At 51.4% G+C, this 22,881-nt stretch overlaps 2 protein-coding genes across 3 annotated transcripts in view; both read right to left on the bottom strand.

Moving 5' to 3' along the window:
• Positions 1–7,681: 7,681 nt before the first annotated feature.
• On the bottom strand, positions 7,682–11,391 carry C6H3orf62 (chromosome 6 C3orf62 homolog). Its single transcript, XM_044254863.1, has 4 exons — positions 11,367–11,391; positions 10,273–11,077; positions 9,286–9,377; positions 7,682–8,227 (listed from the first exon to the last, which is right to left on the bottom strand). Exons 1-4 carry the CDS (start codon positions 11,389–11,391, stop codon positions 7,962–7,964), a joined length of 1,188 nt encoding a protein of 395 aa, XP_044110798.1. The 3' UTR covers positions 7,682–7,961.
• A 209-nt stretch (positions 11,392–11,600) lies between these two features.
• USP4 (ubiquitin specific peptidase 4) overlaps positions 11,601–22,881 on the bottom strand; it is a 52,378-nt gene continuing 41,097 nt past the window's right edge. For both annotated transcript variants that reach the window (XM_044253574.1, XM_044253575.1), the window contains 9 exons: positions 22,071–22,262; positions 21,317–21,405; positions 17,719–17,946; positions 16,502–16,572; positions 16,123–16,241; positions 15,619–15,768; positions 14,566–14,669; positions 12,725–12,813; positions 11,601–12,365 (listed from right to left, as the gene is read on the bottom strand). In XM_044253574.1, coding sequence (XP_044109509.1) covers positions 12,204–12,365; positions 12,725–12,813; positions 14,566–14,669; positions 15,619–15,768; positions 16,123–16,241; positions 16,502–16,572; positions 17,719–17,946; positions 21,317–21,405; positions 22,071–22,262 — 1,204 coding nt within the window. In that variant the 3' untranslated portion in view covers positions 11,601–12,203. The remainder of the gene's footprint in view (positions 12,366–12,724; positions 12,814–14,565; positions 14,670–15,618; positions 15,769–16,122; positions 16,242–16,501; positions 16,573–17,718; positions 17,947–21,316; positions 21,406–22,070; positions 22,263–22,881) is intronic.

The following is a 22,881-nucleotide window of genomic DNA, read 5'->3' as shown; positions in this document are numbered from 1 at the left end:
ATTTCCTGCATATAATCAATACTTTCCCAGGCCTCAGTATTTTTGTTGTTGTTGTTGTTTTATCCAGTTTTACTGTCAGAGTGCTTGCATTTTTTGATCAGTGGATGTATTACTACAGAACACACTGAATCTGTCCTCTTGTGCACAGAGAAACAGAGACTGTTAAGCTGCCAGTGGAAGAGAGGTGACCCGCACCCAACAAATGCCCAGAGGGGCGCTGTACACAAGCCGCACAGTCCCAGTTTTCCTCTTGGCTGTTTTCCCCCATCCTGTTTTCAGCCATTCTTCAAGCAAACGAGAGCATCTAAGAGTCCAGCAATATTTCTGAGAGCATTGGGCTTATATGAGACTTTGTCTTTCTTATACAGAGAGTTTTGAATTTTTGTTATACATACATATTTCTTTTGTAATAAAAAATAAAACATATAAAACATGTAAAAGCATGGTTTTGGGGGGCATCTGGGTGGCTCCGTGGCTAAGCGTCAGAGTCTTTCGGCGCAGGTTGTCCTCTCAGGTTCTGAGACTGAGCCCGGAATGTGGCTCGGCGCTGAGCATGGAGCCTGCTCAAGCTCTCAGTCTCCCTCTGCGCCTCCCCCGACTCATGCGCTCCATCTCTCAAAAAACCCACAAAAATCTAAAACACTTAAAAGCATATTTTTTTTCATTAAGTTTATTGAAAGGATATCCCATCAACTTAATCAAATGGATAAGAGAGATACCATCTTTATACCTGTAGGCGTTTCCCAAGATGACTTTGATAAATAACACCCTACTCAGACTGGTTTCTCTTCCTTTATTATTTGAAAGTAAAAATCCTCACTGGATGGATTGGCTTCCAGAATCTGCTCATTTTCTTGTTTTAATACTCCTTAAATTCAGATTAATTAACATACAGTGTGTCATTAATTGCAGGGGTAGAGTTGAGTGACTCATCAGTTGCATATAACACCCAGCGCTCATTACATCATGTCCCTCCTTAACGCCCCTCACCCAGTTACCCCGTCCCCCAACCCGTCCCCTCCAGCAACCCTGTTTGTTCCCTAGAGTTAAGAGTCTCTTATGGTTTGTCTCCAGCTCTGATTTTATTTTCCTTTCCTTCCCCTATGTTCATCTGTTTTGTTTCTGAAATCCTACATATGAGTGAAAGGATATATTTGTCTTTCTCTGACTTACTGCGCTTAGTATAATACCCTCTAGTTCCGTGTCGTTGCCCATTTTTAAGGCAGTAGTAAATGACTCTAGGGCCTCTGAGTGGACCATTATAGAAAGCAATAGTTCTTGATTTTTTTTCTTGACATTCATTTTCAAGGGGGTATGTCACACAAAAGTCTGAGTTTAATTTGCCTTCGACACCTTTGACAGGGAAATCAGGCACCAGCCTAAGCTGCTCTTACTCTGGTTTCCAGACCGAGGACATCCTGTGGCCTGTAGCTGGGAGCTACAGGCAATGGCAGCAGCCCTTTCCAAGGCCAAGGGAGTAGCCTTGGACTCCCTCTCAGGCTGCCCGGCCTTTTCTCTCCCTGTGAGACTCACTGGATGTCTCTTTACCCTGCCCTCTGCCAGCCTCTACAGCCTTCCCTACTGGTTTCCTCTGTTTGTGCAAGGAAAGCATGGGAGGAAGGGGCCCAGCCCCGCCATAGGTTCCTTCCAGCCCTTCTCAAACTACAGGTGGCTGCTGTGTGGTTAGCATAAGGCTTGTAGACCATAGGGGTTTGTATCTGGAAATCTTTTATTACTCTAAGTTGAAAAGTTTAATCATTTTGGGGTGCCTGGGTGGCTCAGTTAGTTAAGCAGCTGCCTTCAGCTTAGCAAGGAGACTACTTCTCCCTCTCCCTTGTCCCCTCCCCCTGCTCGTGCTTTCTCTCTCAAATAAAATCTTTAAAAAATTAAAAAGAAAAAGAACAGTTTAATCATTTTAATTCAAAGTTGAGAACCTGTTGAGAGAACTCCATTAATATTAATGACTGTGGCCTTCCCACTGAAGGGTCTGTCCAACTCTGAAATGCCAAAGGAGGACCCTCTGTTCTTTGATTCTGCTGTGAATTACGAAATCCTGTATTTCTTCAGAAGTATTTCTTTTTAGAGTCAAAGATCAAGTGACTCAATGTTCTATGAGCTGGGTGTTTTTGTAGAAAGAGCAGTAAATTTATCTCCTAACAAGCCTGGGTTAATTAAAATTACACTGCCTGTCTCTGGTAATCATCAGGAAAGGATATTCTGTTTCTTATTTTATTCCTAAGACTTTTTTTTTTTTTTTTTAACTGTGTTCCTGCCAGATTTGGTGAGCGTGACATAGCCCAGGCACATCCCCAGAGCACACAGCGTTTTTGGCTCTTTGGATGCTGAGAGAGATGTGGCTCCACGGTGGGGGGAGGGGGGATGTCGGGGGAGGTATAGGGACCTAGAGCCCAAAGACCCCCCTAGGGCTGCCTCCCTCTGACAACGACCCCAGCTAACCATATCACCTAATTGTCTTGACATTCAAGTATCAATTTAAATGTCACCTACAGAGAGGTCTTTTTGTGACCTTTTCTGTAGAAGCTTGCCTTACTCACTGCCCATTGCCTTCCCTTGTTGTAATTTTCTCCCACAGCCCCTTCTCAAATGGTGTATTGATGTGCACACCTATGTTTTACCTGCCTTGCTGGGGGGGGGTGGGTATAAACCTCAGAAGCAATAACAGCGTCTGCCTCACCCCTGCGGTACCCCCAGCGTCCGGGAGAGTGTCTGACACAAGCAGACACTTGACAAATACTGAGAGCAGAGATTTCTTGCTCACCATTTGAACAGTTCCCTGCAGCCCTGTCCCAAAGTCAGTTCTCCAGCATCCCCTTGCAACCTCCCTTTTTAGCATTTTTTTAAAAATTTTATTTATTTATTTATCAGAGAGATAGGGCGAGAGAGCAAGCACAGGCAGACAGAATGGCAGGCAGAGACAGAGGGAGAAGCAGGCTCCCTGCAGAGCAAGGAGCCCGATGCGGGACTCGATCCCAGGACGCTGGGATCATGACCTGAGCCGAAGGCAGCTGCTTAACCAACTGAGCCACCCAGGCGTCCCCCTTTTTAGCATTTTGTCTGAGAAGTTCCAAAGGGCTCCTGATGAGGGGTCTCCCGCAGTATGGCCTCTTCTCTCCCCGGCCAGATGCCAGCAACCCTTCTCCACCCAGAGTGCCCAGAATGTAGCCTTTCTTCACTCAAAAAAAGATAGTTGTTTCCTACAAGGGTTGAGCAGTTTTGAACATTTTTTCATGCCAGGCCTTAGGCCAAAACCTTTCATCAAATCAGTCATTTTCCAGCTAGTCGAGCACAGAGAGTCCTTCCCCACTAAGGCTAGGATTCATTGTCAAGTAGATTTCCTAAGTAAAACTTTGTCTACTTTATAAATATTTATCTGGAACATAAAATATTAACATTCTCCCACATACTTCAGGGAGAAAGCAGATTGCCAGAGCCTCAGACAGTCTTGCCATGAAAGCCTTTTCAGTAATTATCTGCAATCAGGTGCAGTGGCCTCTGTCGTCTGCATGCCTTCTTCACCAGTCACTGCCATATTAAACATCCTGGGGTCAGCTGGTGGAGATGGCACGCTGATACCCAGTGAGCCCCAACCTGGCCATTCAGGAAGAGGAAGCTTGGCCTGAATTAGGCCTCTTTTGCAAATCTCTTCCTCAATTTCTTTGACCACTAACAGCTCACAACTCCTCTAGTAGGAGGATGGTGTCGCTGCCCTACCAGCACATTCCTGGGTGCACAGGGGAGGGACACATGCCCCCAGGTTTTCTGTTCCCTTCTGCCAGGTCTCTGATCCCCTTGCGGTTTGCTCTGGGATAAGAAGTGGGGGTCCAAGCAGTCAGAACAGGTGGGTCAGGAGGTAGCTCTCCTAGTCCCCCAGTGAAAGGGAGCAGGAGGCAGGGGGAGGGGAGCCTGGAGACCCAGAGATGAGAAGGCAGGCCCCAGTGCCTGGTTGAGCCGGCTGGAGCCACACAGAAACAGAGGCTTACTAACCGGAAGTGCCCCCAGAGCTCACCTGGCAAGATTTCAGACTTTAGCCCGATGTGGCTAGATAGCCATGTCCAGGAATGTGGAGAATGTGGCAATAGGGACGAAGCTGAAGCCAGGGTCAACATTTCCAGCCCATGGCCATCCCTAAATTCTCCTTTTGAAAGAACTGTTCCTCGGCTCTCAGGCCTTAGCTGTGGCTCTCTGCTCCTTGCTGACCTTCACTCAACCATTGGCTCGTCTCTCCATTTTCCTACCCCTTCTTCCTCAGCCGTCCTTGCCTGCCCCCCAGCAGGTCCTAGGAGCTTCTAGGAGCGGACGAGCTCCCACCTTACAAAGTCTTACTAGTCTGCATATAGAGCCGCTTTCTAGTGGCTTGGGCAGGGACACTGGTGGGATGTAGCCAGGGGACCTGGAGACCTCTTACAGGGCTAGAAGGGCCCCACTTCTCACGTGCCTTGTGCTGTGGCTTGAATTTGCAGTTTGTGACTAGCAGGTTCCAAAGCTCCTATTTATTCTTGAGGTTGCCTTGTTTCTATTTTGAGTCTGCTAATCCAAATCACAGTTTGGTGTTTCCACGGAAACAATTCAGTGATTGTTTGGTTTGCCAAGATGAGCTGCGGGGGAGAGAACCAAATGACGTAAAACATTTTTAGTTTCTCAAGTATGACTATCATGGTCTCCCCGAGAAGCCTTTGGTCCCAGCCCCCTGAAAACCTGAGGAAGTTGTATTAAAATAAATGTTCTAGACTCCTGTTCCCCTTCTAGCTAAGTCCTTGGAGCCCCACTCCCTGAACACCCCCGCTGTACGTGCGTGAGCACACATCTGCCCAGTAAAGCAGATGACAAAGGGAGGAAGGTCTCCTTGGGGCACCTCAGGGAGTCAGGGATATGGAGACAGGAGTGCATGTCGCCAGGGAAATGGCCATATGGCTCCCCCTGTTAGTCTGGGACTGGAGAACCAGAGGCTCAAGGCTCGCCTGCTTTAACTGAATAGCTGTGTTTCTACAGTGAAGAAAATCTCCTCATTCAAGGATCCCAGGATGAATTACCCCTCTGGTAAATCTGAATTTTTACATAAAGGCTTAGCTAAAATAGCAATATGTCTGTCTGTCCCACCAGGGAGAGCTTGGTCCCTCCCCCATGCTGACCCTTGTTCTCAAGGACCATAGTCTCCTCTAATCGTTTCCTTTGTTTTTTTTCAGTCTTCTATGGTTAGGGCTAGGCCACTGTTCCCAGCACCCACTCCCTGTGCAAAGGCCCTGGGGGAGCAGGAATGGAATGCTGAGCAGCAGCTCCAAGAGACCTAGAGCTTCCAGTCCCTGGACCCCGAATCCTTAAGATCAAGGTCCTGTGAGTCCTCCCATTGCAGGTCTGGCCTCTGCTCCAGCTTCTGGGGACTGTGAAAGTCAGTTCTGGGCAGTCAGCGGGTAGGGATAACCGTAGCTGGCTGGTGGAGATGAGGGCTTTAAGAAGTCGTGCGTGTCCACGGCAGATAAATTAGAAAATATGGACAAGGGGGAAAAAAAGACAAACCTCCTCGTCCCTCCGTGACAATCTCCGGCACATGCTGTGCTCACACACATCTGTGCAAACTGGAGACCAAGTGCACTTTCAAAAAATAAATACGTTTGAAGTTTCGGAATAACTAGATTTACAGGAAGGTTGCAGTGATGGTTTGTATCCACCCTTCACCCAGCTTCCCCTTGTCTTACATAACGGAGGCATGTTTTGTCAAAGCTGAGAAACATACATGAACTCTGGCCTTTATTTAGACTTTGCTGGTTTTTCCATCATCTTCGTTCCGCTCCCGGATGCAATCCCAACTACCACGCAGAGAATCAGTGTGTCTCCTTAGTCTTCACTAGTCTGTGACGGGTTTGGAGTCTTCCCTTGTTCTTCATGACCTTGACAGTCTGGAGAGGCAGCCGGGCGTCCTGCAGGACATCCCAGCCTGGGTCTGTCGGCCGTTTAGCTTGTGATTAGACCGGGGACATGGCTTTGGGTAAGAAGCCAACGGAAGTGGAGGCCCCTTCTCCTTGCTCCCTATGGCCGGGGCTGGTGGTGGGGGTAGGGGTGGCATCCACATGACATCACTGGTGATGTCCCCTTTATCATTTGCTTGGGTGCCGTCAGGCTTCTCCATAGAAATTTACGGATTTGGGGAGCCTGGGTGGCGCAGTTGGTTAAGTGTCTGCCTTCGGCTCAGGACCTGGGACCCAGCCCTGCACTGGGCTCCCTGCTGAGCGGGGAGCCTGTTTCTCCCACTGCTGCTGCTCCCCCTGCTTGTGCAAGCTCCCGCTCTCTCTTTCTGCCACATAAATACAATCTTTAGGAAAAAAGAAATGTTTTTATTTTTCGCTTTGTTCCTAGGAAGTGAGTCACTGAGTGGAGTCCAGCGTCAAGGGGTGGTGAAGGGATGGGGTGGGATTAGGCGGATTCAGCGCCACCTTCTCCCAGAGAGGCTGTCCACATCAGCACTTACTATTCGGAACGCACTGTCACGAGCCCTGGCTTTCTCGGGGATCAGGTAGACATCTCTCCGCGCACAGACCGCCCTACACCTGAGCAGGGCCTCCCAGGAAGCTCTGAGCCTTTCTCCTCATTTGCTCCTGTCCTTCCTGCTAAGGGACAAGAAACTCCCCACCCGGCGGGCCGTGATGCTTACCGAGGGAGCCGCCCGCCCGCTGTGGGAACTGAGTGTAGGGTGGCTGGGTTGGAGCCTCTGGTTAATCTTGTCCCTCTCTGCCCCAGGCAGGGCAGTGGGGGTGGCTGTCCCGAGGCCCTTCCCATGGGGAGGCCCATCCCATGACGTGGCCACCCTGCTGGGAAGCGGGAGTGCAGTCTCTGCCTGAGAGTGGGAGTCACCAGACCTGGGTCCCTGGCTTTGCAGCCTGTCCTGTCCTTAGGTCTGTAGCCTAAAAGAAGGCATGGCAAGGAGGCCCCTTGGCCATGGGGCCTACCTTCCCGGTTCTTTGGGTCTTACCAGTAGCCCCTGTGCCAGCCTCCTCACCCCATGCTGCGCATCTGAGCCCAGAAGGCAGGCGCTTCCCTGAGTCTCTGTCTCCGGGAGGCATCAAAGCTTGCCTTGCTTCCTGATGATGCCCTTGTCCTTTCTTTCCAGGGGTATGGCTGGAGCCAGCCCCACTAGGCTTTTGCTGCCAGGCTTTTAGGCTTTCAGGCCTCGCTCCTTCTTTGTCCCTGCCCCTTCTGGCCCCAGTGTGGCTTCCAGGGTCTCCAGGCCCGGAGTGGGACGCGTGAGGCCTCAGGCATGAAGGTGGATGGGCAGGACCTGTGCTTACCTTTTTCTCCCACTGCCCTGTGTTGGGGGCCCGGGTGTCCGACGTGGCATGTGTGGTGGGGAGGCCTCATGGGCATGTCCTGTCAGGTGGGGATCAGCCCCTCCAACACAACCATGAGGCCCCAGCAGCGGTCTTCAAGCTGAGCAGGGTTAGGGGTGCTGAGGGGACGTCGGTCTGGACATGAGGAGGGTCTGGAGCCCAGGCAGAGAACAGAGAGCCCTGCGTGCAAGGCGTGCAAGGGGAGGAGGGCTGGGGGCCACGGTCTGTGTGGGCTGGGCTGGCCTGGGCTGGTCCCAGGGGGTACACAAAGCCCACCCTGGTTGTGGTCCCAGTACTTCTTCAGGGGCCCATGGAAAAGAACACCAGGAAGACACAGCAGAGGCCACGACCAGCACCTGCCTTGGGTACTGGCTGTATTAAATACCAATCAAAAACACAGTTTAGATGTCAAGAAAAGTGGAAAAAAAAACAGTGAGAAACAATTCAAAACAACAGAATAAAAAAATTGGGCTTTCAGCTCAAAAAGGGACAAGTGCAAATTAAAGGGTGTGGCATTCTCCGATCCTGCCAGCCACGTGGCAGAGGCCCCCCCCCCCGGGGACGCTGACCACTGCCCGAACGGCAGCGCCTGGAAAGAACCAAAGCTCCAGGCAGCTGTCCTTACTCAACCTGGTACTTGAAAGAGCTCATCAAATTGTAGTCCTCCTCCAAGTCTAGCACAGTCTCCACGATATTGTGATCGTCGAAAGCCTGCTTGAGGCTGCCGGGGTCGCTCTCCGGGCCCTTCTGAGGGCTCTCGTCCACAAGCAAGGCCCAGGCCTCCTCCCTGAAGGGCGAATCTCCGCAGCGGCCACACACACGGTTCAGCTCGTTTTCAAATTCTAGTTTCCCAGCCAACTCTTCAATAGTTCGGATGCTCGTATGGTCTTAAAAATAAGAACACTCAGCATTACGATTCCAGTGAGACGTTTCAGGCACCAGTGAAAACCCACAACGGGCAGCCCTCTCCGGGGACGTCAGGGCAGGTGGGCTGCCAAACTGAGCCCCAGATGCTAACTAAGGTGGTCTTGGTGCCCACCCCTCTGGCTCTGCGTTTATTGAGCCCAACTACCTGCTGGTCCCCCAGCAAGGAGGACTCAGACATGTCTGGGCTTGTCTTGGATCTTAGGGAACTCCCTGCCCTGCAGACATGGCAACACATCCTGTGAGAAAAACGGAGCCTTCAGCGGAATCAGACTGCTGCCCGGGGCTGGCGAGGAGGGGGGGTGGTGGTGAGCTGAGGCAGAGGACTCCGGCTCCCCTCTGCGGCTACCCCAGAGGAGACACCAGCCACTCGCCCAGTGGCTCGGTAGGTGTCTTGCTCCGTGGCCTCAGGGGAGCCTCTCGTCCCACCAGGCCTCCCTTCATCCCCTAGAACCTGGCGGCTCTTCCAGAGCCAAGAGGTTCAGGCAGTGCCCTTCACTGGGGCTGTCTGTCCACTGAGCAGTGCGAGTCATTTGAAAAAAAGAGCAAACAGAAAATACACAGTTCCCACCCAGAATGTACAGATGTGTAGGAAAAAACCTCTGGCAGGATCTCCAGCACGGTTAACGTTGGCTTTCTCTGGGTGCTGGCATTACAGGGGAGACGTGAGTTTCTAACTTTCCTTCTAATCTTGGGGGACCACCCCCACACCCCATCTTTGCCTATGTCCTGTCTCCAGATCTAAGCTCAAACGCCAAGCCCTGGGGACGACTGTCCCTTATGCCCAGGGATTCACTGTAACCAGACATTTACGAAATGACCTGATTCCTGTGCGACTCCGCCGGCTATCAGCTGCCTGAGGGCCCGGTGCAGAGAGCCTGCCGTGGGCAAAACAGGCACCATGTAGACCGGATGAGAACTGAGAGAGTGGGTTTGTTTTTTAAAGACACCTGCCGACTCAGGGGCCTGCGTGAAGGACCTGTCCTCCCAAGGAGGGGACAGGTGTGCCCTTTGTACTCACCGATCATATCAAGCAGATCTTTTGTGACCTCTTGGCTAGAATTGCTGAGTGGCATGTTTGAGTCAACCTTCAAATCTTTCTCCATATCTTTCCTGCAACCCCCAAGTAGAAAAAAAAAAAGAAGAAAAGGTGGAGGGTTAGAGCCTCTTCAAAGAAAACCTTGTGGGGAACTCAGTGTTCATCTTAAAAACAAAAACATACTGGTAACTATGCTGTGATTACAGAGACGATTGGAAACTGCTGAGTCAGTGATGTCGACTAATAATATCCTTGCGACTCACGAGCATCGCTGACAGCGCACTGGTGACAGCACCTTTGTGACGGTGCCTTTCTGCCTACAGACGCCCATAATCACATGTCAGAATGGAACCCACTCAATGGCTTCTTCCTTTGCTGCTTCCAGGGCAGCCAAGATGGCAGGACCCTGAAGTTCCATCCCATATGGTTATCCTTGCTCCAGCTCAAGGTGCCTAAAACCAGGCAGTTTAAACCTTACTGGGGAGAGGGGCACCTGGCGGGCTTAGTTAGAACAGCATGTGACTCTTGGTCTCAGGGTGGTGAGGGAGGCCCACGTTGTAGACATTATGTAAACAGAGAAACTTTGAAGCTATCAGGGAAAAGGTCTAAGGGAGATCTTAACATGAGGTCTAAGACCTCATGAGGTGGGGAGTGGGGTAGGTTAGGGAGGGGGGTGAAGAGCGCAGAAGCAAGGATGAAAGCAGGAAGTAGGGACCAGCCACCCATCTGGCTTCTCCCTAGCAGGGACACTGGAATGAAGATTTTCCTTTCTGCAGTATAAAAAACAAAGTGACTTAGAATCAGGTTCTCTAACGTTCACTACCACTGTGGGGCCCGCAGAGTGGTCTCTAGGAAGGGTCTGCAGTCCTGGGGCAGGCAGAAGTGGTGCTGCACTCAACTCAGGAACGTGCACATTTTCAGAAAGGAGGGCCCCCGACCGGTAACTTTTTACTGTCAAGTTGGAATCACCTTAGGCTGTCTTTTCTCCAGTTCTCCCCGTCTCCCGCGGCTCTCCAGAACTGTCTTTCCGGTGCCAAAATGGAGGAATGCATCAATACGTTTTCCTTACTGGTCAGAGGTTTTCTTTTCGGGCATGAAGCCTGTGGCTTTGCATTCACTGGGGCATGGTTGGGCGTAAAGGCTGGGCTCTCGTTCTCAGGAGCGCAGGGGACTGGAAGGAAGGGGGCCGCGGAGGAGGAGCAGGCCGCCTGCGGGTGCCTCCTGCAGAGGAGCCGGTGCACGGGGAGGGGGAAGGAGAGCGGCGCGGCGTCCAGCTCCAGCCTCGGCCGGCCCGAGCACTCCTGGGAATGACTGACGCCTTCAAAGGCCCGGTCAATGGCCGCAGTCAGCTCCTTCCTGCATCTTCGCAGTTTTTCAGACATTTCCCCTAAAAGCGACCACGTCTTTATTATGTAACACATTGGAAATGCACATTGGAAGAGCAACACGAGAATAACGTTACAGACGAAGTCCCAAACCACCCCCAAAGAGCGCATCTCCCGGAGCTTGATCCACGCCACCGGCCAGACGGCAGAGGAACCCACACTCCCGGCGCCCTCCTGCCCAGGTGGCGGGTGTGGCCCGCGGATCTCCCAGAGGAGCCAGCGGTCGGTCGGACTGGAGCCCCAGGGACGCCCAGCCCCGCCTTCCCCGGCTCCGGGCCCGCCCGCCCCTGCCGCCCTGCCTGGCCCAGCCCAACCGCCTCTGCAACCCCTCTCCGCCCTCTCCAGCAGCCCGCAGCCCGCAGCCCGCAGCCCGCAGCCCGCAGCCGGCCCTCGGGCGGAAGGTCCGCAGGCGTGTCCTCACCCGCCAGCGCGGCCACACCGCCACCGGGGCCAACGGTCGCCGCGCACGTCCCGGCCGGTCGCGTGCCCGAGAATGGCGTTCCCTGCTCCCCCCACCCCCGCCAAGGTTAAAGGTCAGACAAGAATGCCCGGACTGACCACCTCTTCTTAAAACTCACTCAGCGCAGCGGAAGCGAGGGCCCCCCACCCCCACCAGCGAGGGACGCGGCCGGATGCGGGGGGGGGGGGGTAGGGAAGGGGGGCGGGGGTAAGACCAACCAGAAACCGCTGGCCGGGGGGCCATAATTTCATTTCTTACCAAAGTCGGCGAGAAGGGAAAGGTTCCCATTCTCAAGCCAACGTGGAGAGAAACTGGATGGGCCACTGGACCCAGAAGTTTTGTGTACCAACTTTTTAAAGTGATATCTAATAAACGCGCCACCCTGTCTCCAACCGTCTCAATTCATCAAGGATGGTGAGGGACATAACAGAACTGCTAGGTTCCACACGAGATTGAGGGGCAGGAGACCCCAACACCAAATATCTTCATTTCATTACGGGGAAGAAGGCTGGAAATTCCAAGATGGCTCAAAGGGAAACAGAAATGGGCTTCAGGGACCAATTTTGAGGGAATTATAAACCCATGTCAGTGCACAGCAAGGGAGAAGGGGACAACATCAAGTGAACTGGAGGCTTGGTTTACTGTGGGCAGACTGCTGGGGTGACCAGGAACCAGCACCAGAATGAGAAATCCAGGAACTCAGGGCAGCCTGCAGTGGGTCTTCGTGGCCACCGCACTCAATGACAGTGTTCCTCTCGATTCTTTGGAATTCCTCGGCCTTACTCCACTGTGCACCCCCCTCCCGACCCCCCCCCCACTTTCCAGCTCCACAGGTCTTACAGAAATTTCTCACCACCTGTATAAAAAGAAAAATAATTCAGCCTCTTGACATAACCCTTCTGAGCAAACAGGGTCTTTTTTTTCTTCTGCTCATAAAAGCAGGGGATTTCCTCATCTGGTTTTTAGACGGAACACTAGTAGTCTTCAGAGTGTCAAAGATGTTCTCCTGGGGGATTACACTGGTGCTGAGGGGCAGCAGGGTCTCGGAGGCAGCATCAGTTGGTGTCCATGCTGCAAGCCTCGTCTTCCCCTGTGCCCTGCTGCGAGCTGCCTGGGCTTGTCCCTCCCTCGGAGGATCCAGGAAAACCAACAACTGAAGGCGTCTTATAAAATTCATCATCTCGACGTTGGTAAAATAGCACATAAGCCGCTTTTGTCTAAAACACAAGAGGGGAAAAGTTCATTCACCGGTTGGAATGATCACCCATTCTCCCAGCTTTTCGCTCACTGTTCAAAACAGGGCTTTGTTCTCGGGGCTCTGCCATCTTGCCCTGTGCAACGGTGCACAGAGGCAACCAGGAAAGTGACCCTGCCCAGAGAGTGGGGAAGGGCCAGTGCCTGCGACCAAACCTGGAGAGTGACGTTTCTCATTTAGCAAGGGTTCTGGAAAGAACGGCAGTCAACTCTTTTGTCTACCACTCCTAGCTCCCACTGTCACATCAGGATGGCCCGGGAGACCCTTCTCAGCTTTAATCCATCAGGTAAGAGGAGGAATCCAGCACTAGAGCCTACTCACCACTATCTGATCCTCAGAGGCCAGGGACACGTTGCTATCATCAAAATAATACCATTTCCCGTTCAGTTTGTTCTTCGCATATGCAGTGTCTGCCAAGTCAACAAAGAAAATACCTCTAGCAATCACCAGAGAACTCATCTGGCTAACTTATTAGGCTTGCACTAAACAACAATAAAACTCAAAAAGAAATAAAACAAAGATCCTGATATTAAAAGTAATTTGCAGGTGACAACTAAAAGATAACTCCTCTTTTTTTGAAATCTGTTCTTCCTCAAAAAGGGTAAAAATGGGGACCCTGGCGGGCTCAGCTGGTTAAGCATCCGACTCTTGATTTCAGCTCAGGTCATGATCTCAGGGTTGTGATTTTGAGTCCTCACTGGGTCCCATGATGGGCGTGTAGCCTGCTTAAGATCGTCTCTCCCCCTCCCATAATCTCTCTCCCTCTTGCCCTTAAAAAAAAAAAAAAAAAAAAAAAAGGCGGGGTGGTGGTAAGAATGGAGCTGTCAGGGACCAAGGCTTTAAGCTGTAATTTTGCGAAACTAATCAAAAGAATAGAGAAATCCAATATCAATCTTTAGGATGGCTATAAGTAATCATCCAGAGCCAAGGGACCCACAAAGGAAGCTGATAGTTTAAGATTTTAGCAAAAATGGCTCTCAAAAAAACCGGTCAAGTCAAACTTCACTTGGTCCAGCAGATGGTTACTACTGCCTCTTCCTACCTCTGTATCCTCCAGGGTAATCCCGGTGAGGGACACCCTGGGCGTTTGGCTTTGCAGAGCTGGGATGTGGACATGACGCTTTAAATGTATCTTTCTCTGAAACCGTGAAAAGTCTGTGGCTGGGTAACAGTTCCTCACAGTGGGCCTAGCATTCCCCACAGCAAACACTTTCTGTCTTGATTTTATACTATTCCCCAGCAAGATGTGTTTACAACAGTAATCCCAGCAGCAATGAGCAGTTCCTGTCCCTTCCAGACTCTACGAAATGACAGACTCTAATGGAGAACTGGTTGCTTGTCTCCACCTGCCGCACGGACTTGGGCCAGCCCTTCATCCCTCACTGCACTGCCTACCCCAGGGGTGAAGAATGTAGGAGAAGGTGCGGAGGGCCTGTCCCTACAGTCCCTCTCCCTCTGCCCCTCCCCACCGGCCACCTGCTCTCTCTCTTAAATAAATAAATCATTTAAAAAACAAAAACCTACACATTCCAGACATTCTGGAAGATAAGGTAAAGAGGAGAATGTTTCCTTGCTTTCTGCTTTAGCATAGCTGTGATACTGGCTTCTGCAAGGACACAAGTCTGAACATGTTCTGGCATCTCCCCATGTTATCATTCATTTTCTTTTGCAGTGGCTGTGCGCTCTTCCAACACATAGGTGGAGAGCAGTGCCAACTGCTGGGTCACTGATGCAGATACTAATTTTTCACTACAATAGCTGAATCTTTGTGCTTAAAGCTTTTTCCCACTATCAAGTACTTTCCATAGCATAGATTCCCAGAGGTGGGACTATTGGATTCAAGAATATGAAGACCAGGGGCGCCTGGCTCCTCAGTCAGTGGAGCATGAGACCCCCGAGCTTGGGGTCATGAGTTCGAGCCCGTGTTGGGAGGAGAAAGTACTTAAAACTAAGATCTTTTAAAAAAAAAAAAAAGAATATGAAGAGAAAGAGAGAGAGAATGAAGCAGTACCAGCAGCAGTTCAACAAAGCCTGACACCTTGACGCTACAGGCTTGAGGCGCTGTGTAAGGCGCCTTGGGCAGGGCCCGGCACACAGGAAAGGGCCAGCGAGACTGGCGGAGGGCACGTCAACACGTCAGAGGCAGCAACGCCAGTACTTACAGTGGCCAACCCCCATGGCTCCATAATGATTAGACACGGCAATGAGGTCGTACACATAAGGCCTCGCTGACAGGTCACACACAAACTCCGACATGTTCAGAGCTCTGAGCACAAAACACAAAAATGGTGTTTAATACATTAAACTCAGAGAGAGAAGCGGCAGTAACCCAGCAACCCCTTCAAGGCAGGAGGCTGGAACACGGGAGCTGTTGGAGGCAAACCACGGCAGGAGCGGATGAAGAGGCCGTGGCAGCTGGGGCCCAAGCACTGGCTCGGGCCGAGCACTGGCCGTGCAGGCTGCAGAGAAGCTGCCCGGGGAGCTCCGGCCCTGCACCCCGCGGTGAGGATGGGCTCTGGGCATGGACAAGAGGGCTACAGCCGCTATGCGGATCCTGGCTGTCAGGATCAAAATTACAGTTGGAGCCATGAAAACTTCAGCTAAATGCCAAAACGGTCCCAGAACACTGTTCCCCCCAACATTTTATTTTGAAAAATTTTGAACATACAGAAAAGTTGAACACATTTTTAGACGAACGTCTATACTCTATCCATCTCTCTACCTCCACTCCAACCCCCCAGGAAGCATTTTAAAATCCACACTTTGTGGACGAACTCTTACTTGGCTGACTTACTTTCCTGGGCCCATCACTCTGCGTCCTGGGACCTGGGGACACGAGTGGGCAGCCAGTCTCACTCTCTGCCCCAGGGACCGGACAGGTGGCTCTGCGCCCTTGCTGCTGCCCCCAGTCATCCAGGTTTCTGGAGCAGCAGCCCTGTGTGTCTACGCCGTCCGGCTGAGCCCAGGCCCCCTGGACCCATGACAGACGGTAGGCCCAGCTCAGTTAAGGGGATACCCTGAGCCTGGGAAGCGCTTCTGCCGAACAATCTTTTCCCCAGAGGTAGGAGGATGGGGAGGGGGGGTCAGCCGAAGTCCAACTGCCTGCACAGCAACACACATCCTAACGCAGGAGAATCTCTGGTGACAGAACTCTCAGCTGACTGGTGCCCCGGTCTCCTGCTGACTTTTTAATTTTCCGAAGCTCAGGGACCCACCTGACCGGGAATTCCACGACTGTGTCGAGCTTATCCCTCCAGTATCGGTTGTAGGAGAAACGCTTGAGGTGGACCACCAGGATCTTCGGCAAGGACCACAGGTCAAACTTCTTAGTGGCCTGCTGATGCTTCTTACAGGTGGGGCAGTACCTGCGGAGGAAAGAGAAACCTCCACTCAGCGGGGAGGCGGCGAGCCAGGGCCCCCAAGCACGGAGGCACAGTGACAATCCCACAATATCCTCTCCTGCGCTCCACATGGCTGCTTGGAGAGGCGGGGTCTGCTCTAAGCCAGCTTCTGAAACGGGGGTCGGGGGAGATGGCTTTCTCGGTCTGGAAAACAACTGGTACAGAAAGACTGCCACAGAGGGTCAGTCATGTAAAGAAGTGACAAAAAGTGACATATCTCCCTGCCCCCATAAAAGGGTTTTTATGTACATAGATGGACCCAGCAGATCTCAGTCTGGGCTGCACAGGTGTCCGCCCACAGACTGGGGGGCTGCATACCAGGGGTCGTGCTCCCCAAGGGTCTCCATGGTGGTGAAGAGCTCGATGCAGTCTCTCAGGGCCACGGCGGTCTTCTTCTTCTTCTGAGGCTGCAGCATGCTCACGTGCTTCTCATAGGCCTGTGGGGGCCAAAGTGCTGACTTCCGGTGGGAACATGAGTTCTTCCCAGGTAAAGCCACAGCCTCCCAAGCTCCCATGCCCAGGATATAATGTATTTTCTGGAGCCTCTGAACATATAATGACAAAATCTTCCAGTGCTTTCCATTATCAGTCTGACCCAGGGTTTGTTAAATTGCTGGGGAACCGGTGAGACTGACCCAAGTGCACAGTGAGGGCAGAACCCAGCTCTCCTCCCGACCAGGAGTCCCCAGTCCCCTACCTCAGACTCCTGCTCATCATAGTAAAGGCTCCGGGTCTCACTGTCCCAATCGATGGCCAGCGTGGATCGAGCTGTGGAGGAAGACCCAAATGTCACTCATTACTAACGGCCAGCACTCGGGGAAGGAGTGAGAAGAAAACACTCAGGCTGCGCCATCAACTCCTGCCCTCCACTCACCAGCGACAGCAAGACGATGCTCTGCCCTGAGCCAGCCCCCTACATCCTTTGGCAAAGATTCCCTTGGTGCCACAGTAAGCCCCAGAAGCGCTAACCATATACGATACTGAAGAAGATGAGGTCAAGATGAAGTGACAGCGACCAGATTTACCCTCCTGCCTTAACTCATGAGAAAACCTGACCCAACAGCGGAAGACTGTTTTGAGGCGGGGTACGGGGCAGAGGAAAAGTTGGATCGATCCCCGAGAGAAGGAAAACAAAAAAGGTGCTGCCCACAGGGGCCCAGCCTACTGCCTGCAGTCACTGTCCAGGCTGCAGTGTGCAAGAGAGGGAGAAGGAGATAGAATCCGCAATGCACTCACAAGAGGAGGAGGCCTCACAGAGAGGAGGGAGCTGCCGAGACAGGGAGAGAGAGACCTGAAAAGGCCTTAATAAAGCTGGTAAGAACACACATTTTTAAAGAGATCCAACAAAAAAGAAAGAGAGTAAAGGAAAGCTAATGTCTTTTCCAGTGAAGGAGACACAGAAATGCTTCCGGGCAGGGGTCTTCCCCGACCTCTCGTGCTCTCCACACCACGCGCGTCCTGCGCGGCCTCTTCGTGTGCTCAGCAGCCCGCGTCACAGGCTCCCGCTAACGAACAGCCCATCAAATCCATGACCATCATCTAGATGGGTCACATGTCCTGAGCAGTCTTACGGAACAGAAGAAACAGGCACGTAGTCTCATGGGCAAGAGGAGTCCACTGCCACGCAGAAGGCACAAGAAGTGTTATCAACCTAGTGCAGAGGCCCCGAGGGTGGTGGCAGTGGAGGGAAAGGACCAGAGGGACAAGCCTGGCAAGATGGCAGGGGCAGGCACTTGGGCCTCGGGAACAGCCTTTAGGGAGATTTATGCCAAGGCCCACACAAGCGTCTATTCATGGAGCTCCAGGGAGACGGCGAGAGCCCAGTGCAGCAAGTACCGGGTACAAACAAGATTTTCAGACAGATTCTCAGCCCCCTCACCAAGCCCAGTGTGAAAGGTCACAGAAAGTGCTTACAGTTGAGTTTAAGTAGTTTTCCATCAGTTGCAAGGGAATTTATGTCAGCTGTTCCATAGGAGTTCACGAGGCTGAAGGTAAAAAGCCTTTTTGGGCAAGGCTGGCCTTTGACCTTCTTTTGGGTGGTCTCACCGTGGTCACCACTCAGCTCATCCTCCCCACTGCCTTCCGTTTCTGAAAGCTGCTCTTTGCCTTCTTCCTGATGCTCCATTTCTTCTTCGTCTTCCCCTGGCATACAAACAAAAACCAGTATATACAGTGTGCCACCGCTGCAGTGCTAACAATTTTACTTCATACCTAACTCCGGTGCTTCCTCCCACAGTTTGTCCCACGTATGTGAACCTCCATCTAGCCCCTACAAGGCACCTGAATTCACCCTCACCACGAGGCGGTGAGACACGCACAGGGGCCCTGCTAACGTGTGATGAGGGAGCGTGGGCCCACGGAAGCTCACCGAGGCCCCCGAGGGTGAGTCAGCAGGCCCACCTGTCATAATGGGGGCCCTTCTACACTTGGTACTTTACTGGGCTTCAACCCACATCCTATGACGCGTTCAACTTCATCATCTGACCCACAGAGAGAAAGGGACCAAAGGGTTAAGAAACATAACTTAAAAGTCACTTTAAAAAATATTACTATGATCACAAATACTGAGCAAAAGCCTTCAGTTCCTCTACAAGAAACATGCTGACTGTCCCTTCAATAAGGAGTCAGTGAGAGTCTCTCAAATGTAGATGCCAGACTGGGTCCCGGTGACACAGCAGACAGCGCCCTCCCTATCTTTTCTTTTTTTTCTCATTATTCATTTGAGATTGCTGAGTTTCAAGAATTTTGTTTTATTGATTTTTTTCATGGTAATCTACACCTAACATGGGGACCAAACTCAAGATCCTGAGATCGAGAGTCGCATGCTCTTCCGACTAAGCAACCCGGTGTCCCTCAGGAGTTTTAACAGGCATTCTGAAGACATACACTTCCATTTCCCAGGTCTTTCCAGAGAACTGGTATGTGTGGCGGCAGTAAAATGATCCATAAACATAGCCATGGTACTCTTTGTTGTGGGGAAAAGGGGAAAGTCAGGGTACTGGGTAAGTAATTTGAACAAAGATGGGACAACTCCAAAAGGTGATGTAAAAGTAAGAGAAGAAAATACTTAAAATATCAAGTTTATATATTCGGGAAATAGCAGTAAGACATGGAAACTCTGAGAAAAAGAGGACGTTCTAACATAAGAATCCTCTTTTCTAAAGCCAATCTGCTTTAGAGCAATCTGCTTGAGAGCGCTCCTGAGGAACGAAGTCAGGCTCACAACAATGCAGCAATTTCCTCTCCGGTCACAGGACAGCACAGCCACATATGAGGGTGTGACATGGACCCCCAGGGGCACCATTCCCAACAGCCAGCTGGCCTACGACAGCAAGCCTGGCCCTCACGGACACTCTTTTTCCAACCAGCTCACTTGGCTCCTGAGACAGCTGCACCGCCCCTTTCACTGCCCAGGTGAGCCTGCCCCCTTCCCTACCTGCTCCCCCGCTAAGAGGGATACAGCCAAAGCCTGCTTCCGCCCCGCTCAGTGAACAAACAGAGTCCTGGAACTATAAAATTGCGTTTCCTGGCTATGCCACTGGCCACCAGCTACTCGGACAACCTTAGGAAACTAATGCTAGCACAGGAGTGGGTACCATGGATGAGAAAAGCAAGCAGAGTCCACTGAAAGCAGCTACCATAGATCACTCAGAGAAAGAAGAGCAGGAGACAGGCACCACAGGCCTGACAAGAAGCCATGGCAGTAAAGATGCAGAAGTATTTCAGCACTGAACGGAGTTTGAAGTCTATGCACCAAGACTCCATTAAAGGATTCAAAAGCAGTATTTGCAGCAATAGCAGTAAGAGACAGAATGTCTACAAAGCAAGGCTAATTATAACAACAGCAAATACTTCCATGGTGTGATGATTAACTGAGCATCTACTATGTGCCAGGTATTTTGCCCTACATTATCTCATTAAATTGTAACCTCAACTCTGTGAAACAGATGTTATCATCCCATTTTACAGATGGGTGAACCAAGGTTCAAAGGAATGAAGTGACTTGTTGAAGTCCACCCCACACTTTAAGCTAGGAATCACAGTGCTTGAACCACCTGAGTGCCGAGAACCCAGGAGTCACCCCAGGACTGCTTGGACACTGCCATGGCTACTCTGCCATCTCAGCATGTGGGGCCTGAGCAGAAAACACCCTCCTCTTCATCCCTAGTGGGAGAACATGATATGCTGGGCAAGAATAACATGGGACTGGGGCACCTGGGTGGCTCAGTTGGTTAAGCAACTGCCTTTGGCTCAGGTCATGATCCTGGAGTCCCAGGATCGAGCCCACATCATACTCCCTGCTCGGCGGGTAGTCTGCTTCTCCCTCTGACCACTCCCTTCTCGTGGTCTCTCTCTCTCTCAAATAAATAAATAAAATCTTTAAAAAAAAGGGGGAGGGGGGCGCCTGGGTGGCTCAGTGGGTTAAGTCGCTGCCTTCGGCTCGGGTCATGATCTCAGGGTCCTGGGATCGAGCCCCGCATCGGACTCTGCTCAGCAGGAAGCCTGCTTCCTCCTCTCTCACTGCCTGCCTCTCTGCCTGCTTGTGATCTCTCTCTGTCAAATAAATAAAGAAAATCTTTTAAAAAAAAAAAAAAAAGAGTAACAGAGGACTATACTAAATACTCAAGCTAAATTACTTCTCATTTGCAATATCCCGTGAGGACGGAGCCTTATGGGCATTTTCCAATATCAACTCTCACTTTCCAAGACTGTGCATGTCTTGGAGAAATCTGAGCATTTGGATTTGCAGCTAAAAAGTTACAGCAATAAGTTGGAGGACATTTGTGGTTTTATAGTGATAAACCCACTAAGTCATAGAGGCCCCAAAAAGAAGGGTGGCAACCATGATGCAGGTCAGACACAGCTCCCTGTCAGAGACGAGCTTGTGAGCCTTTAGCCACGGGAGGACAGCGAGCGCTCCGGGTTTCCTGCAAACAGCCTGGCCGGCCGCTTTGCACACGGTGGCTTGCTTTGCTCCTGCAGGGGGAGCTATCACAAGTCACCAATCACAGGTAGCTTCTTGGGTAGAATGAAGGAAACACTAGAGAAACTGTCTCTGCCCTCTGACTGGCTGGCCAGGACTCTTGTCCTTCACAGTTGGCGCTGCCGCACCAGAGTGACGGGTAAGGGCCAACATGATAGCTCTTCCAACAGAAGCCAGGTCATGGAGGCCGTCAAGGACTGGCTAAGCACCCACTCCGCCAGCACCAATGGACCAGAATCAATTCCTGACTTGGCCTTGTGATCCTGGGTAAGTCACTCAGTCCTGTCAGGCTAGCTCCACCTGAGGTGAAAGCCAGCCTACATGTCTGAGAGATTCCACGAGGCGCCCAAATTGGACAACAGGCACTGGCAGTGTGGAGCGGATGTGATGGGGTTCCCAGGCCTCCTCTCCAGCCAGAGCGCCAGCCCAGCCTTACAGCCTCCCTCTCCCGTGTGTGCACCTTTGGAAGAAGAGGGAGGTCAGGAGGGATTTGGTCAGTGACAGCCCCATTGCGGGGCAAGTGCTCACCTTCACAGCTGCCCCTGGAGCCATTGCAGGCCCCCGGCTCCAAGGGTGAGCCGCCGGACTCCTCAGGCAAAGGCTGTTTTATATAGCGGCTGGGAAAAAAGGAAAAGGAATTATTGTTAGCCATAACATTTACCTGTTTTTCTCCACTACTCAGCTAAACGTGGTTCACAACTGACATACAGCCATTCACAGAGCCCTTCAGGTAACTAAAAGGACTTTAAAATCGGGGGATGGCTCAGTACTTCAAGAAACTGAGACAAACCCAAAAGATGTTTAAGTACCAAGTCACTGGAGACTCTGAATCATCTGTGAATGTCTGTTTCGAGTCTTCTACGAATGTCACGTGGCACCGTCATTAAAAGAAATATTTCTCAGTAACATTAATTGCCAGCTTCAAAATGATAGCGAAGTACTGTGGAAACTGTATTCAAACACAAACTGACATCAAAGCACTAGACGGCCTAAACCCAATGACTGACAAGTGCGACAGACACGATTCCAGGGACCAGAGAGGAAGCTGAGGTTCCCAGTGTCACGGCGCTGAAGAGGTGTCAGACACCCTGTCTCCACAGCACCTGTCCTGGCCCTGCCAGGGGGCAGGCCCAACTACCTTTTCACAGGACTGAGCACCGGGACCAATACAGGCACCCAGTGCGGGGGTAGGGTGGGTGGGGAGCGGTGGTGTGCGGGTCACTACTGTGGCTGGGACCGTTGCGATTTTAGGTAACAAGCAAAAAGCGTTCCTGCAACCTACCTGATCCGCTCACAAACAGCCTGGTACAAAGACTCGAGGGTCAGCTTGTGCTTGGCCACAGAAACCAGCAGTGGCTGCCCGTACAGCACGGCTCCAGACGAGGTGCTCGACGGCCTGGACTTCCTTTCCCTGAAGTAGACTGGAAGGGTGACACACTCAGAGCCATCAGCGGAGGTGCCGCAGACCTCGTACCTACGTCAATCACACAAGAAGGCACCTTCAGCAGTGGGCCACTACGAGCAGCAGAGATCTGAGCTGCAGCTACGTGGTGGCCAGGACTGTGGTTGCTGGGACAAACCACACCTCAGTATAAAAGGTGGATAAATCATTTCCAAGATGATTCTAGAAGCTGGGTCAGCAATCCCAAGGGTCACTGTCAGCAAAACGTGAACCTACACAACCTGGGACTCGGGGCTAACATGATTCTCTTCCCCCAACCATGGCCTCGACTCTGTGGTCCTTCAAATGGAACTCAACACAGATGACAGCCATCATCATCTGGACCATCACTGCAGACACAGAGGCCCTGGGGAGGGGGGGAGGGGGCGGTGCCTGGCCACCAAGTTCATCATCTTTTGTAACCAAGGAGCTCAAGTTTTAAAAAGGTTACTCCTACGTGCCCTGACCTTTAATAAAACCAAATATCATACAAGAATGTATACCCAGAATATTAGGCAAAGATTCTTTATTTCAAATAAGGAAGCAAATTTATAAAACCTACTGCCATCTTTGTTCAAAAACATTGAAATTAAAGAATATTTATTTTTTTAAAAATTAGAGATAACCAAAGAAAATGCTAAATACAAATCAA

This window comes from Neovison vison, chromosome 6 (genome assembly GCF_020171115.1).
Source record: "Neovison vison isolate M4711 chromosome 6, ASM_NN_V1, whole genome shotgun sequence".
Taxonomy (NCBI): domain Eukaryota; kingdom Metazoa; phylum Chordata; class Mammalia; order Carnivora; family Mustelidae; genus Neogale; species Neogale vison.
This window is presented reverse-complemented; position numbering and strand designations above follow the sequence as displayed.

Excerpts from the sequence above, each read along its gene's own strand:
- C6H3orf62 (XM_044254863.1), bottom strand. The coding sequence starts at position 11,391 with ATGGCCCCCCGGCCAGCGGTTTCTG. Across the intron at positions 11,078-11,366 it reads CCCCCGGCCAGCGGTTTCTG|GGCCGGCTGCGGGCTGCGGG; the intron begins GTTGGTCTTACC and ends CTTCCGCCCGAG. Across the intron at positions 8,228-9,285 it reads AGATCTGCTTGATATGATCG|ACCATACGAGCATCCGAACT; the intron begins GTGAGTACAAAG and ends CTTATTTTTAAG.